This window comes from Lathamus discolor, chromosome 3 (assembly GCF_037157495.1).
Source record: "Lathamus discolor isolate bLatDis1 chromosome 3, bLatDis1.hap1, whole genome shotgun sequence".
NCBI lineage: Eukaryota > Metazoa > Chordata > Aves > Psittaciformes > Psittacidae > Lathamus > Lathamus discolor.
In genome coordinates, this window is record NC_088886.1 from 24,823,517 (window position 1) to 24,840,030 (window position 16,514).

Consider the following 16,514-nt stretch of genomic DNA (forward strand, 5'->3'; position numbering starts at 1 on the left):
ACGCCGACACTGCAGGCCTCAGCCCCGGCGGGCGGGAAGGCGCCACAGTTGCCGTGACGACGCCCCGCTGCCCCTTCGGTTGCCGTGGCAGCGGGCGAGCCAATCGGCGGGCGCCGCCGCGGGTCGGCGGGGGGAAGGCACGGGGGAAGGGTTTGCTGGTGGCGCCGCCGGAAGTGCTGGCGGGGGCGGGGTCCGGCCCGGAAGCGTGGCCGGCGCGGCGGGGTGTCCCGGCACCTCAGCGGGGCGGCGGGGGTGTGGGCGGGTGAGTGGTCGTGGCTACCAGAGTCTGCCGGGGCCCCGGGGTTCTCGTGGTCGGCGCTGCTGGGGCCGACGGGGCGCAGACGGTCTCTGCCCGGCCGGAGCGCAGAGCGGGGACACCCTCGCCCCTTCCTTCCTGCCGCCCCTCCCCCGCGGCGGCAGGCCCTGCACAGGAAGATGGCGGCGGCGGCAGGAGGCGGCAGCGACCGCAGCAGCGGCGGCGGCGCGGGCGCGGCGGGCCGGCCCGGGCTGTGAGACCCGCGGCGGGACGGAGCGGCGAGCAGCGGAGGATGAGCCTGCTGTGTGCGCAGTATCTCCGGTGAGAGCCGACCGGGAAGCGGTGGCGGGGGGAGGTCCGCTGCCTGCTCTGAGGCAAGGCTGCGGCTAGCGGCTCTGGAGGCAGCGGGGAGCTGGAGGACGTGGTTCCCTCAGGCGTGAGGAGGCCTCAAGAGCGGCAGCGAGGAGCTCGGGACTGGGGGAGATGTGACTGGCGCGGGGGGGCTGCCGCCACGTTACCGGGTCCCGCATGGCTGGTGGGGAGTGAGGTGGGACGGAGCCGCGTACCCATAGGAGGGCAGCCCTGGCTGCCGCTTAGCTGAGAGCGGACCGGCGCGCTGAGGGCTCTTCAGCAAGGTCATGCCGGTGCTTTAAAGCCGCGGGGAGCGCAAGGGAGCTCATGCCGGCTTCTCTGCCGGAATTCTCCAGCGTCTTTCAAGTAGACGCTTTATAACCCGGCGCTGCGGAATGACTGTGAAGTTTGATCCCAGCAGTGAAGTGAAACTTGCGCTCCCAGCCCTGTGAGGTGCTCTGGGAGAGAGTAAAAAGAGTTGTGTCTCAGCCTTTCACCAGGTCAGCCCGAGGCCTGCTGAAAGGTCTGGCAGTTTATACAGTTGATCGGTTTCGGGGATTGTCAGCCGAGGGTTTGGGAGAGAAGGGAGTCGGCCATGGCCGTCCTTTGAAACGCTTCACTGAATGGAAATGTTCCTAAATCCCTGAAGTCAAGAGCGCTGGCTGCTGATATGAAGAAAACTTTTATAGGCTTTTGAGTGAACTTACATTTTGGGTATGAAATGCTCTTTCTCTAGTGATTTTGGAAAGGAGCGTTGTGAGATATGAATGGCTTTTCCATAGCTGTAAAATACTAAATGCTGTGTTATCTGTGATGTGTTGCTTCTGCCCCATTCAGAGCTCCTTATGGAAAAGGAGTAGGTATACCAAAAAGTCACGCGCTTTCTTTCTGAAGAGTCTACAGGTTGGGAAGGATTTCTAAGGAGTGAATTCAAGGAGGTTTTTACATTTCTGAAACACTTTCTGTCCAGGGTTCTGAGACACATGAGTTGTCTCTCCTTACTGATTCTTCAGATCCTCTGCTTCCTCCTCATCTTGTCTTGTATCTTTGCTTCCTTCTGGTACAGGTAGTTCAGATCCTGTCTCAAGTTTATCTTTTCGAGGAATGAATATATGTATATATATATATATATGTATATATACTTTTTTTTTTTGTTTTTCACTAATAGCAGTAACTTTCTATTAGAGAAGAGAAAAATTATTCCTGGAAGAGAAAAATTACCCTTCTCTTCCAGGCTGCTTGCCTATGCTGTCTTAAAGACTGCTTCATTCTTTCCCATTACATTATGGTAAAATCTCTTAAATGCCTTATTACTAGCTCTTCTCTACTAGTAAAAGACTTGCTTTCGTGTTGTAGTATGTGTCTTTAATTATGTAACCTCTTGCTTCCCCCTCTGTCCCTATGGCTGCAAGTCTTTGGCTGCCTTATTTCATGATAAGGTGGTACTGTGGAAGTCATGCTTGTCCTGTCTCAGTCACATCGCTGCACCACCAGACTTAGCATTCTGTATTCTGCTGCACCGAGCTGGAGATCCTCCTTGCCTGCAAGCATGTAGGCACTAATCGCCTATTTCTCCTAGCTTTGTTCCTCCAACACAATAGCTTATCCTGGGCCTTTATTGCTTTTTCTTCACTGCTTTTTTGTATTCTGCCTAATGCAAGGGGTCTGAGGCATCTGAGCCCTAATGTATTACAAGTAGTGACTCCTGTGTTTGTCACCAAGAATCTTATTTTCTCCTAAAAAAAATCTAGGATACTCTCCCTCCCAAACTTTTGAAGCACTTTGAAGTTGATAATCTTCACCTTCTCTCTGTAGAGCATTTGGGTTTTTTCCTTTGTATAGAAGGTCAGCTTAGGGAAGGTTTCCTTGAAACCTGTGAACTGCTTTTTATATCCACAGAGTATATATTTATATTGTTTGATTTGCATAGAGCAGAAATTGAGCTGTGTATTACTGCAGCCCAAGCTCATAAAGGGAACTGGGTATAGAGCCTCAAACTCTCAGAGCCAGTTCTGTTAGTCCTTTGCCTTAAGGAGGAGGGCATCCTTTTTCTTACTCTAGTATTAGAGGCTCAATCTGAGTGTAATGATGAAGGAATAAATGGACAAAGGTATAACGATATGCCAGGGCAGCTTAATAAAACATTGTTCCAAATGAAGATGTGGAACAGTTAGTCTCTGCTGGTCTCCGTTGTCTTAAAACTAAGAAGGGACATAAGTTTTTGTGAGAAATCTTTATCTGTATTTGAAGTTTAGACAGAAGAGAGCTGGATTTCTAAGATGACCACATAATGGTTGAATAACTAGTGAAATAATGACTCTGCAAGAATTGAGATGCTGAAAAAATGAGTAGGAAAGAAGGGACTTCCAGCTGGACTACCTTAACTCCTCCACTACCGGTCTCTTGCTTTCTATATAGATGTATATGAATCAACTGTTTTAAAATGCTGTCCTTAAAAGACTGTGCCACTTCAGTCAAAGTGTGAGAACTGAGAAACACCCAGGGCTCCTATAGAAGTCTTCCAGAAAGAACAAAGAAGGTCAGACTTCATGTACTGAATCATTCAAAAGTTGCAGGAGTTTGTTTTTAAATCACCTTCATATGTTGTAAGAAAGTGTTGGGATTTTTGCTTTCTTAGTCTTATTATCCTTTGCAAGGTCACCTTGCAAGATTACTGAGTGTATTCTGTCCCATCAAGTTTGCTAGATACTTCTCTCAGGTCATTGTTTGAGTCACTTCCCAAAGATTTGAATTGCATCTGGTCAGGTGAGTAGACCTTTCCAAAGGCTCTTTAAAAGAGCTTGTAGGAAAAAGAGGCATGGTTTGTGTCTGTTCAGGTGAACGTGTTTTTCTCATCTGGCTAAAAATTTGTATCCATATCACTTGTGCTGCTTTGGGATCTACAAGTACTCCCCATAAATCAAAGTAATCTCCTGGGGCAGTTGCCTTACAGTAAATGTTTTGTTTATTCTGCTAGGTACAGAAGAAGTAATTTAGAAGCAAAATATCATTACTGATACAATTTCTAGCATAATACCACAGAAACTTCCAAATACATCCCTTTTATAAGACAGTACCAAGCTTCAGTCCACGTTTGCTCACATTAAGGAAATTATGTTCGTTGCCAATTTTGTATGTTCAAATTTATAATGTTCAAAATGTAGTTAACTTGGATTGAAAAGTTAAGCACTTTGACTGCCTCAATTGCATTTCATAAAGATGTGAACTCAGTAGTTAAATGTGGCATTATTCTGGTAAATTGTGGCTTTTAGCACTCTGTAAACATAGAGTAGAAGTGCTCGAATTACAGGGCTTAAACACTGCTTAGAAATTCTAGTGCTGACAAACCAGTATGTAGTTTCCTGTAGCCTTATGACAATGCTGTAACCAACTTCATTAAAGGCTTGACTGCTTTAATAATTTAAATTGTGGCTCTTTCCAAAGACTCATCAGTAGCTCCATTAACTTCTGCATCTACCATGTCTCTCCATGGTTGCTCCTTTGTTGTCTGCCAGTCCATGATGTACCTCTTACAGTGTTTCTTCACTGTTAATGAAGGAGGGTAGAGCAGAGGTAATTTAGTGCTGCATTCTGTGTGTGAGCATATTCTGATACTGATTCCTGATCAGGATGATGTAGAGTCGGTTTGTCAATGCTGGAAAGACAAAAAACAGGATACTGTTTGAAACTGAACCTCTCATGTTTTAAGTTATGCCAGTTGTCTGTCATCCTCCCACCATATCTCATGGTAGAGAGCCTGACTCTTCTCAATCCCCTTCCACATGTGTGCAGCTGCTGTGGCTGCCCCACAGCCTTCCCTGCCCCAGGCTGGCCAAGCCCCACTGCCCATAGCCTCTCCTCCAGCCACATATGCAAATGCTCCATCCTGGGCTGCCCTGAGGGACCCTGCTGACCTTGCTCCAGTTGCACATCCTTCTTGATTTATCTTGCTATCTGAACAAGATGAGTCAGTCTTGGAAAGTATTCCCTCCATCTTTTTTATATTCTGAAATTATTAATGCTACTCTCATATATTGTTTACTCTTGAATAAATTTTAAATAGGGGAGGAGTAGTTGAGAGATCAAATACTACACTGGACTTTCAGAAGGTGCCTTGTAGCACAGTGTTTTCTTTGGGGGAACATAAAAGGAAAGTGTCTCTTCTTATTTTGTCCTCCTCCCTCTTCTCCATACAAGGTGTTTTTAGCATTTGATAACTAGAATTGCTGCTAATATTTAGTATGAGCAGCACTTATTCTTCAAGAGTGAAGGTAATGATTTTAAAAGGCAGATAAGATTGATGATTACTACTTACTACTGGTCAACAAGCTTTTTGTGGTGAGCTATGAAGTAAAAAAAAAAATTACAAGAAAGAAGTGTCAGGCAATTTTCCTCTGAGCTTTCTGCTGAGGGAAATTAATCTTGCTGAGAGCCCCAGGAGACGAACCTTGGGGCTCTGGGCAGCTATTAGTTGCTACCTTCTTTTGTCGCAGGGATTTGTATTATGGAGCATCCTCCTGCCACCCATGGGCAACTTGTGCTAAAGTCACAAGTTGTCTGGGTGTACAGTCATAGCTCTGATACTTTTTTAATGTCTAGATTCCTAAGGAAGCAAGGCTTGTGCAAGTGTACTGCTTACCACTTATTTTCTTCCTTTTCTCAAGTGGCTTTAACAAAATTTAGTGGTCTTCTGTAGAGGGATAGAGGTTTCAAAGTTTATTGTCACCATTAACTTCATGAAAGTTAGCTGGATAGTAGAGTCATCCAAATGAGCCTGTCTGTTGCAAGAGAAATAAGTAGAGCCCAGTCAGTGTAAATCGCCACATGCAGAGCTTCATGTCAGCCACGGCATGTGCTTCTCTGTGTGTGGAGTTTGAGTTTGCTCTTATGTATGGAGTAAATAGTGAGGATTTGAATGCATATGCGGTTTAGCATGTGGTGGGCACATTTTTCTGCTGGACAGACTGGCAGGAAGGTGACTGTGTATGAATGTGTGCCAGAGGGAAGTGGGCTGCAATAATCAGAGAACTCGACCCTACTTGTTTAGTACTTGGCAAAAGCTTGGCCATATAGGCAAAGGGCGTGTTTTAAACTTGAATAGCTCCTGACAGAAACTTCTTGCTCTTTCTCTTACCCTCAGTCCTGAATTGACGGCGAAAGTTTATGGCCAGGTCTTCAGTGAACTGGACTAGGGAACTATGCTAGGTTAGAACTGCTTTTGTTTTGGTTTTGACCCATTAAGTTTTCCCTGAGTTGGTTTCCTCATCCCATTCTTCATGTTATCAGACGTGTGCAGAGAAAAGGGGTGAGGTTGTGTGCCACAGGAGTAAGGCCCTAATAATAAAGTCAGGGTGGGACTGCTTCTTCTAGTGATAGTTCTCATTATCATTATCATTATCATTATCATTATCAAGTGCTCACTAACTCATAACACTAGTAAATAATGCCCCATTTCGTATAGCAGTAGCTATATATGGGATGTAAAAATATACTGTTATATATATGTAGAATGTAACCGGTATCACTGTCACTAATAGGACCCCTGTTTTCAGTCTGGGCTCAGTGTCTTCCGCTTTTCTTTCTTGCTGCAGAATACAGCTTACAGTTTCTTTGTGCTGTACTTGAGGTTACTTACAAAACAGTGTTCCAGTGACCTAGAAGTGCAGGTTAGTGTAAGTAAAGTTACAGCTGTATTTATTTATTTTTGATGGAAGGGATTATTCTTGTAGCAATTAGTTCTTATTCTAGCTTGCATATTCCTGTGTTGTTTGATCTTTATGGAAGAGAAGAAGGTTCTGTTGTGGCACTGAAATCAGGTGATGCTTATCTGAAGTTTTGATGGGGCACCTAAGCTGCACCAAAGCATTTTGAAAAGGCAGCCCCTTCCTTGGATATGGAGGTGTTTTTTTTTACTTTGCTATGTTTCTTGGTTTCACTGCATGGTAAGAAGATATGTTTGCTTAGTGAATGCTTAGCTGTTTTATTGAAGTACTCAATATAAAGTATACCATGATATTCAAGCTACTTGTAAAATCATCTATTCTAAGAGTCCATCTTCCACATAGTAGTTTCATAACAAGTAACCCTAGCGTGCTACAGTGAGATGTTTTGCCTCCAAATAAACTGAACACTGAATTGTAACACTAACTTTTACATTAAGCAACTTAAAGCTTTATTTAAATCAATCTGTATGGAACATGAAGCTACCCTGCTTTTCAGTTTACCACATTGGCTGTTGCATGCATTTTCAGATACCTTGGTGCTTCCCACTTGAGAAGAAAAGGCTGGCTGAAGTCATTGCTCAGGGATGCTTGGGTTGATGGTAGAAGACAGTGACTTGATGGATAGATGCCTTGGCATCTTTACTGCTCTGCTCAGCTAGCAAAAATCAGAGGAGTAATAGCAGTTCAAGTGCATGGTGACTGGGGAAGGAAGAGGGGATAGTTTGCTGCAGTGCCTGATTTTGCTGGGTGAGGAATTGTTGGGGACTGTAGAGTTTTAAGAGTCTTTCATTACTGCCATTGAATCTTCATAACAGCAATTAGAGATTCACTAGTAGAAACACACTCTTAGTGTAAGGAATGGCGGAAAAGCAGTTAAGGAATGCAGCTATAATGTATAAGGAGTATAAGTGGGCAGACATTAGTTACTGCTTTTGTTACTTTGAACTTGAGGCTTGTTCTCATCTCACTTGAAAATTTCACAGATGCTGTCAAGCAGGAGGGGAGTAAAAATACAGATTTATTTCCTTAAAATCATTAGCAGAATTGCATACTTTGGTCCTGTACTACTTAGTGTATTACTAGGGAGGTCATAGATCTCAGTGGTGATTTGTAAAACGTAAGATTTCGTATGCATAGGGAGGGCTATGGTATCTTAACTCTATTCCTCCATCTTACTGTAGTGAAAAGAGTAGAGGACTAACAATGTTTGTTGTGAAGTGACATGAGGAAATGTAGAGCTGACTCATGGGCCATAATTTCTCACTGTTCACACAGGAGGGGGAGGGCTGGTGGCATTTTTTTGTATGTGCCCCTTCAGAACTCATTTTGTTGCATGCAGTATCTCATTGAACATAGCTTTACAGTTGTACTGGCTTTATCACCACCTTCTGCTTGTGCAGCCATGCTTAGAGTCCTGCCTTTAGGCCACATTTCAAGAGCTGTCTGGCCACTGCTTTTTTTTTTTTCCATTTAAATTTAAGAACTTCTTATCATAAGCTTGGGGACTTCATAGGCAACCAAATGTGGGGGAAATGGATTAAGCAGTATTCTGATATTGTGTATTCCTCCAAGTTAAATCAGCAGCTACCTGTTCAATGTAATGTTGTGAGTTGGGGTAGAGTAAGAGCCTTTTGAGTAACATTAGGTCTGCTTTCTCTTTCTCTATTTCAGTAGGACTTTTCTCTGATTATTCACACTGGCTTCTGCACTCAAGGGATTATCATAAGGAACCAGGAGGCTGTGAGGAGTCTCTTGGGATTGTTACACAGCTGTGGGCGACAGACTGAATTTCACTGATGGGACTCAAATCAGAGATACCCTTGAGGTACTTTGGAGTCCTGCTAGAGTTAATTTTCTCTTCCAGTTTTAGGGAAAAGAAGTGTATTTTTTCTGAAAGTGCTTAATGATATTTCGAATACAGTGGGAGTCTTATTTCTCATACTTCATTGTCTGTGGCATTGAAAGTATCCTCTAGTGCTCAGCCCTATTGAACAGCTTTCTGCTTCATCTAATATTGATACATGTGAGCTAATTTTTATTTTCTTTCCTCCCACCCTCTGAAGTATTGTCTGTTTTGAGTCTGGGCCTCACTTGTCATATGGCTAAATTATCTCAGAGAACTGCTCTCTAGCTGTTAGGAAATCAGAAATTAATACTGAATGTATTTCCGGTGAAACCTCTAAGATTGATTCTGCCAAATGAATGCAGGGAAAATTTCCTGAATTATTCTAAAGAAACTTAGGCAGAAATTAGGCTTATTGTATGGATGTAGTAAAACAGACCTTTTGGGCATCAAGAGTCTTTATTCTTGGTGTTTCTTGGTGCCTTGATTTAATGAGGCTTTGATAGTTCCCATTTCATCAGTCAAAGGAAGTTTGTTTGGAGCCAGCCTGTTCCAGGGCCTCCTGGACTCCTCAGTGGTCTGTGCTGTGTTATTTATCACAGTTTAACTTCCTTGTAGGTGGTGTCAGGAATACAAAGAAATAGGTTTTTGATGAATTCATTGGTAAGGCCATTTCCCCCCTTTTTTGTTTTATGTTAATCCTATAAAGTCTGCTGCTGTATTTTCTGTTGCAATTAAAGTCTCCTGATATTTGCTTTGCTATGTCCTGTCTTGGTCTCACCATGATTTGAAGAAAGCATGTGGATATTGCTGTGTGTCAAACAGCTGCAACTGTGTGATAATCTTTTTTTTAAACCAGGGTTTCCTACAGCCAACAAAGAACCTTTGACAGACTTCAGTTCCTTCTGCAGTCAGTATTGGTTTTGACAGTGCCTTTGAGCGTGCGTGCTCTTAATTTAAGATATGTTAAGAGGGGTCTTTTAGGGATAGTTTTTCAAGACTAGCCTAATAATAACCAAAAATAGAAATGCTAACCATCTGTACCTATGAAGAGGGGGAAAGAGAAGAATGGGACAAAACTTTTGTCTTTTGTATAGATGCTAGTTGTCTGTCTTGAAGTAGTGTAAATCCTTGTCAAGGACAGTGCTGTTACAAAACTTCTGTGCATAGAGGCTTGATCTAGCCAGCTGCTCCCTGGAAAAAGCTGATCTACTTGTGGGTCTGTTTTTTGTGAGTAGCAGTAAAAATAGTGTCCAAAGGATTTAAGCCACATGTTAAATAAAACCCCCAAACTGCCAAGAGTATATAAAGCATGAAAACTGGGCAGCTCTTAAAACACCAACATTCAGCTGCTGTTACTAGTAAAATAAAGGAAATGTTATTTTGATATGAAGAAAAAGGTGAGATTTCTATATGGGTTAATGGTTGTAAATTATATTATTAAAAGATGCAGAGTAAACTTGCAATAAAATCTAGAAAGCATTTTAGTTTGTCTTAATACCATCAATATGCATAAAGTTGAACATACGTGAAGCCTTTAACTAGAAAAGAAGTAATAAATTCAACATTAATTTGAATTAGTAGGCCTTAATTTAGGAGCATGTTGCATAGATTATGCTAGGGCATAAACGTCTGGCAGTTTTCCACCTAGTTTGAACATACCCTGAATATTTAATTTTAGAGTTTTATTTTGTTTGGAGGTGAACTCTGGGAATTATGGGCTTGAGGCAGAGACAGTTGTAGGGGATTATGGCTTACCGGGTGCACAGTCCAGCTTTAGCTGCAGTACTGGTTTTGATATCAAAGACTAAAATAACCTCTGAAGCTTTAAACTATCTGAAAAGATATCTCCAGTATGTTTCTAATGAAGGCGTCAAATGCTTGCCGATGCTGCTTGTTCAACTACAGACTATTTTGGTAGATTTCATCATAGATGGCTAGGCAGAAGTGAACACTAAAAAAGATGGTGTGACTACATAATGTAATGTTAGAGGTAGACATAGTTTTGGGATACTCTCAAAATCAGGTAAAATTCTGTGGACTTTGCATTAAAGATGGTTATTAAAAGATCCATTTTTCTGTCATGTATAACTGATTCTTTTAATTCTTGAAATAATTCTGAGGACTACAAAACTAGAAACTGCTATGTTGGTGTGTTAAGTGGTGTGGCCAAAGAGTGTCCTAAAGACCCAGGAGTCTTTAGGACTGAGAGATCAGAAAGACATGAAGATCTTTGGGAACTTCATTAGAGTCTCAAAGGACCCTGCTGCAGGAGATTTTATTTGTGTGGTTGACAATGCTGTTAAATAAACATATTTCAGATTTTGGGGGTAGAGCAGCGTGATTCACTTAGTCTCCATGCTTTGTCAAATGCTGAAAAATAGTGCCAAAATTATTCTAAAATTTGTTTTGGATGTGCTGGTGTACTATACAAAACAATTGATCATGAGATCCAGGCTGTTGTGGTTGTCAAGTGAAATGCCAGGGCTGAGTTGGCTTGTGCAACCTGAGTAATGCACGAGTGTTGAGTTAGTAACGGGTAGTTGTGTAGTCACGTGCTGAGTCTTTTTTCACCATCATCCTTTCTTGCTTAATATGTAGCAAAGGTTCAGAAAGTGTCTTCTCAGTCTGAGTGAGGACCATCTCTGCTGTAACCTTTTGAGCCTCAAGATTTGATTTTTAGGCTGGATGTGTTAGTCCATTGCTATGGAGCCTTTTCCTCAGCTGTTGGAGAAGGCAAAAATGAGTGTAACAAAGAAGTCTGATTGGAAGGGAGACTGCAGCATGGAAATTGGCATGCAGATTTTTGTTTCCTACAGAGTTTAGTAAAGATTTTCTAAACCCCAAATTTTTTCTATACATGATTTATAAAGCAGATAGTGATTTGTAGTTGGTTGAACATCATGTAAACTTTTCTAGACAGAACGAGAAAGGACTCTGTCTTAAAGTATTGGAATTTAAATTTGAAATAAAATTATTTAAAAAAAAAACATTTAATTACCCAAAGCAGGATTCACCTTGGAAGTTATAAATTTGCTCAGCTGTTTGTTCCTAACAAAGTCATTAGCTTGTAAAATGGAAAGGTAAGTTACTGGTTAACTGGCAGTACCTGGGAGTGTTCAGCAGCACAATGGCAGTGGTGGCTCCTTTTTGAGGCAGTTTGGACCTGCTCTAGGCATTGCTGCAGAGGTCAGCTGGACTTGGCCAAGTGATCTGTACCACTTCAGCCAGGTTGGTTTTCCTCCAGACCTATTTGTGTTCAACAGGGCTCAGCAGCTTCAAGTTGCACCCTTCCTAGAGAGAGGCAGGTCTTGTAGTAGCATATCCATGCTGCTTTACTCCTTCTGAACTAATAAAATTTGCTGGATCTGAGGTGGTTGGACTGCTCATAGGTTTCTCCTTCAGCTGAACATAGACAATAGAGTAACTTTACATATTCCAGGAGTACATGTGTTTTGGTGGTGGACACTTGGGTATTGTAACTGACCACCCATCTTGATGAGCCACTCCTGAACTGAGGAGAACCACAGCGGGGGACTGAGTCAAGTGTTGCAGCACTCCCCCTCTATAGCAGACATTGCTGGTTGTGTGTTTGAGGTCAGAATTTAGCAATCATGCTATTTTGAATTTTATTTCTCCATTAGAAGTGACTGAATTTGATAGAGCTGCATTAAACTTGAGGTTTCCACCTCTTTCTTACTTCAGTATTTTTGTGGGAAATAATTATTCAAGTATGCTCTAGTTGAAAAGTAAGTATGTTTCAGAACAGTGTTGCCTGTGTTTCTAATAGAGAATGGGGAGCAGCTAATGAAACTCCCGTAAACTATTGGCAATGATGCATTGAGTACCCATTTAATTATCGTAAATGGACTGTATAATTCTCCCTGACTAGTGTTCAGCCTTCATACCATTGCTCTGCTTTCAGAGTGTGGCTTGCATTTAGTTTCATGGTGGAGAATTGAAAATAATTTCTAAGTTGCAGTTTGCCATTAGGATCATACTCACATTTAATCCGAGTGTTACCTTTATTTTTGCCACCTCGTGGTCTTGTTCCATCTGCTACTTAGCAAGGAGGACAATAACTGACTCCTTTTTAATGGTCATTACCTCCTGTGTCAATGTGAGTCATTCTCAGCCTTCCTGAGCATAAGGATCAGCGATTGCCACTCAGCAAGGAGGCTGGGATTGAGAGGATGGGAGTCCACAGAAAACACTGAAAATCAGCAAGGTATATTGTTTTTAAATCCCAGTTTATTAGTGAAGGCTAGAGATAACAGGAAACTGCTACAGCTGAAAGTCAGGATTTAGAGGTCTGCAGGTATTATCCTCTTCATGCAAAGTGAGGTGGACTTCCCAGAGGTAAGTGTATGTCAGCTTTGTAACTACCTCGTAACTGTGAGCACTCGGCTCTCCAGCTCCACAGATGGGTGAGAGGGAATATTTTATCCATGTTGCAAAAGTGTGTCACTAAATTTGACTGTGTAATTACCAGCCTTTGAATTGAATACTGTATACTTGCCTGGGAGATCTCACACAATGTCCAGAGAGGGTTAGCATCTGCTATCTGACCTTAGCTGATCTGCCTTCTGCAAGGCTGACTCAAACAGCATAACTTTCTGAAACTGATTTCATTATGTCCATTTGAAGCTGATCTTCATGCTCAAGTTTCTGCATTTTCCATAATTCTGAACATGGTTTTCATAATGCAGAAGCTGTTAAATAATGATCACTTATTTTAACATCTATTGTTTGCCGTTTCCAGCCCTTGACGCAAGTGAAATTTTTACCAAGTCAGGAACTGTAATGTAACAAATGAGTACTGGTGTTACTATGCATTTATCACAACTGAAATCTGATACTGTGTGCGCTCAAATCAGGGTGGATTTAAAAGAGCAAAAGATAGTGGTACTACAAGGACATAATTTGTAGGGTGTTTTTTTTTTTTTCCTTTTTTGTTTTGGGTTTTTTTTTTTTGTTTTGTTTTTGTTCAGAAAGTAATTCTGTTGCTTTTCCTTGTTCAATCTCAAAACCTGGTGGGAATTACCATGAGAAGTAACGTAGTTCAGCTGCAGACCTCTCACATCCTGCCTGGCACTGTAGTCATAAGACCTAATAACCCTTCTGTGTGCTTACCAGTAGTTACTTGTTGTGGGTAGTGAGTGAGCAGAGCTGTCTGATTTTTCTCTGAGATCTTTTTAAAGGAGTGGATTGCTAATGTTCTGAGTGGATTGAAAGGCGATTCTGAAGAAGTTTTGTGTCCTCACACCTTTACGATTGCTTTAGTTTAAAAAAACTAGCTTGTCCAACGGATGGTACAAAGATTAAGGAAATAGATAATGTATTCTATCTTGAACCTTTCGCCTTTGACTTGTTCTCAGGTCAGCTGCAAAGCTGATGCACTGTTGGTCACTGCAGTACATGTATTACTCTATGGATGCTGATATTCTGTAAGAGCATTTGTTTGTTGACTTTGTTATTAGAAACTTTCTTTTACAGATATTCTTCAACATATAAAAGATAGCCATGTTGTGAGGTACTACACGTTATTAATTATCCATTCATTATTTCCTGAGCATGCTTTATTTTTTAATAGTTATTAATACTTTATATATATTTGTTTTGTTTTTGTTTAATCCTTTGGTAATTAACTCTTAATTTTTCTATACTGAAAACACTGTCAGGGTTACCTGTGGAGCTACATGGTCAGCTTTTGGAAGGTAAACGAGGTGAAGGTGACTGGAGTTTTTGTGCTTTTCTTTCATGGGCAGCATCCATTTAGAAGTTAGTTTTCTCCCTTACAGCTCCGGTAGAATTCCAAGAAACTAGTACATCAACATGGAAAGTTAGAGAACACTGTAGTCAATATTTTCAAAATACAAGCCAGTGACTATGAAAAATGTAGCTGAGCTTTCCTGAGCTGGTCTTAACCCTGTACATTTATTCCAATCTATTTTTGCTTGAATTTAAATGTATTGGGTTTTTAGTTTAAAGGTTACTCTCCTGACTTTAATTTTATAACTCTGTGGAATAGACACAGGCATATTGTTGATTCTGAATGACTGCCTGTGAGGCATTTAACTCGGGTTTGCAACACTGCTCTTCTAACAAGGCTCAGACTTGCTCCTGTGCTTGACATGAGTTCTAGGCTACATAAAGAGGGAGAGCAGGGACTTGGGTGGAAACAGTTGAACGCTGAGAGGGTAGGAGCCTTGTATTTCCCTTCTTGTAGATTAACCTGGAGAGTAAGCACATCTGAAATTCCCTAGGGATAACTTCTGTCTCTTGGACACATTGTTTTCAAAAAATATGGAGACAAAGGAACTGACTTCTGTGGAACTGAAAGAAAAAAGAAAAGTTTGAATGCAGCTGACTGCAGGCATACTTTTACTTTTCTCCAGGGAGGAAGATTGTCAGTTCTGACCAAACTTAGGCAGAGTTGGTTTTGGTGGTTGTTTTTTGAAGGTGATTAATATAACTTGCTTCTGATAGAGCTGGGACTAGGAGAAAGGGGAAAGATGGGGTTAAAAAAAAAAAGGGGGGGGGGAAAAACCCCACTTCTTACTGTCACACCATTCCCTGTGGAGGGAGTTTGTATTCAGGTGGTGATTGCTTTGCTTTAGCATCTTCTTGCAGAGCAGTTTTTTGGTTTTTTGTTTTTTTTTTTTTTTTTTACTTGCAATTTTGCACTGATGCTGAATTAATTGTTTGTGTGGCTTTGATCTATGGCTGCAATCTGATAAAGTCACTGGTCAAAGAAATTAGCTCTACCCTGTTTTCAGCTGCCTATTACAGGAATAGTAAGCTTTAAACTAGTTAACACTTAAAATTGACAATAAGGTTGTGCTGTTAGAGGTGTCTTTTGTTGCTGTATCTGTGAAGAATGTCCTTTCAGTGTAAAAGGCACGTGGAGCATTTAACTCTATGACTTGCGGCCTGAAAATCTCTTGCTAGGTCAGTAAGAGCTGACATCACCAAAACCTGCCTGCTCCCAAAGTAAGTAATTTCAGTACTTTATAAAAACTATAGTAATTTAAATTAGGTAGCAACACTTGCAAATTCGGAACATTAGAAACTTCTTCCATAAAGATAAAGATTTGTAAAAAATCCTTGTTAAACAGTATATATCTGATGCACAAGTAGATAAAGTCTCTATACAAATAAGTAAAATATATATTGGACTCCCTATACTACTGCAAAATCCTGACTGCATCCAGTTACCCTTTCAGGAAAAGATATGTGAGGCTGTAACTGGAGCTGTTGTCTGAAGCCTGATCTATTTAGGTGATGTTGAATTAATAGGTAAAGGAATATCAAAGATGAAGTTTATCCACAAATTCTCTGCTACTGTTATTCAGGTACAAAAATCTGAGTTTGTACGTAATCCTAAGATTGCTGTAACAATATTTCCCTTTGACACGTCATAGTTAAGACATACAGTTGCTGTCTACAAAATAGTTCTGCGAAGTCAGTTATTTCTGTATCTTTCAAAATCCAACCTTTGGCAAAGTGTAACAGCTGTAAAGGATTAGTGCCCAGTGAGTCTCTAAAAAATGCTAATAAGGCTTTATATTTTAGCAAGTGTTAGTGGTTACTCTTAGGAATGGAAGGAAGAATGCTTATTTCCCATAAAACTGTCAGTTACTAAATAATGTTGCTCAGCACTGAACTTCAGATGGGAGTCCTGGAGTCTTGGGTACAGTGTTTAGGGGCTTCTGAGCAGCCCAACTCTCCCCTGAATCTGCTGTAAAACATTAAGTGCCTGTGCTGATAGTGTTTTCTACACCTTTATCCTGCCCTGAATTGACACGGGCATACTTTAAGACAAATGAAATAACACCCAGACCACTCCAAAACACTGAGGTATTAAGCCATTAGAAATTTTCTTGAAGTTAACTATTATTTTCAGCAAAATCTAGAATAGTAGTGGCTGGGTGTTGCTTTGGAGTTCCTTCTAAGTATGAGCCTTGCCTTATATTGGAATGATTAAAATAGAATAATAATTTAAGTATAGGAAATGTTGATTTTCCTTTTAGTATTCTAGCATAGAAAATTTACCTTCCTAACCTAAAAAGAAAGATTTCCTATGTTTATCTTATACGCGTTCTGCATCTTGTTCCCTTTCAGAAAAAGGAAAATTTTCTGGTAGTGCTCTTGGTGAGCTTTAGGATCAGTCACCTCCTGCTAAGACTTGCTAGGCTGCGGGCACTTTCTGTTGTAGTACAATTTCTGCATGTACCTCCAGGAAAGAGAAGCTCAGGAATACGTATTCCTGCCTGGAGTGAAACTACCCTGATCTGACCATTTAATATGCTTTTTAGTTTGTAGAGTATTCACAGGACAA

At 41.2% G+C, this 16,514-nt stretch overlaps 1 protein-coding gene across 3 annotated transcripts in view; it reads left to right on the forward strand.

Moving 5' to 3' along the window:
- The first annotated feature begins 240 nt into the window (after positions 1-240).
- The window catches only part of SMG7 (SMG7 nonsense mediated mRNA decay factor), a 51,888-nt gene continuing 35,614 nt past the window's right edge, over positions 241-16,514 (forward strand). For all 3 annotated transcript variants that reach the window (XM_065674185.1, XM_065674183.1, XM_065674184.1), the window contains exon 1: positions 241-577. In XM_065674185.1, the coding sequence (XP_065530257.1) occupies positions 549-577 (29 nt within the window). In that variant the 5' untranslated portion in view covers positions 241-548. The remainder of the gene's footprint in view (positions 578-16,514) is intronic.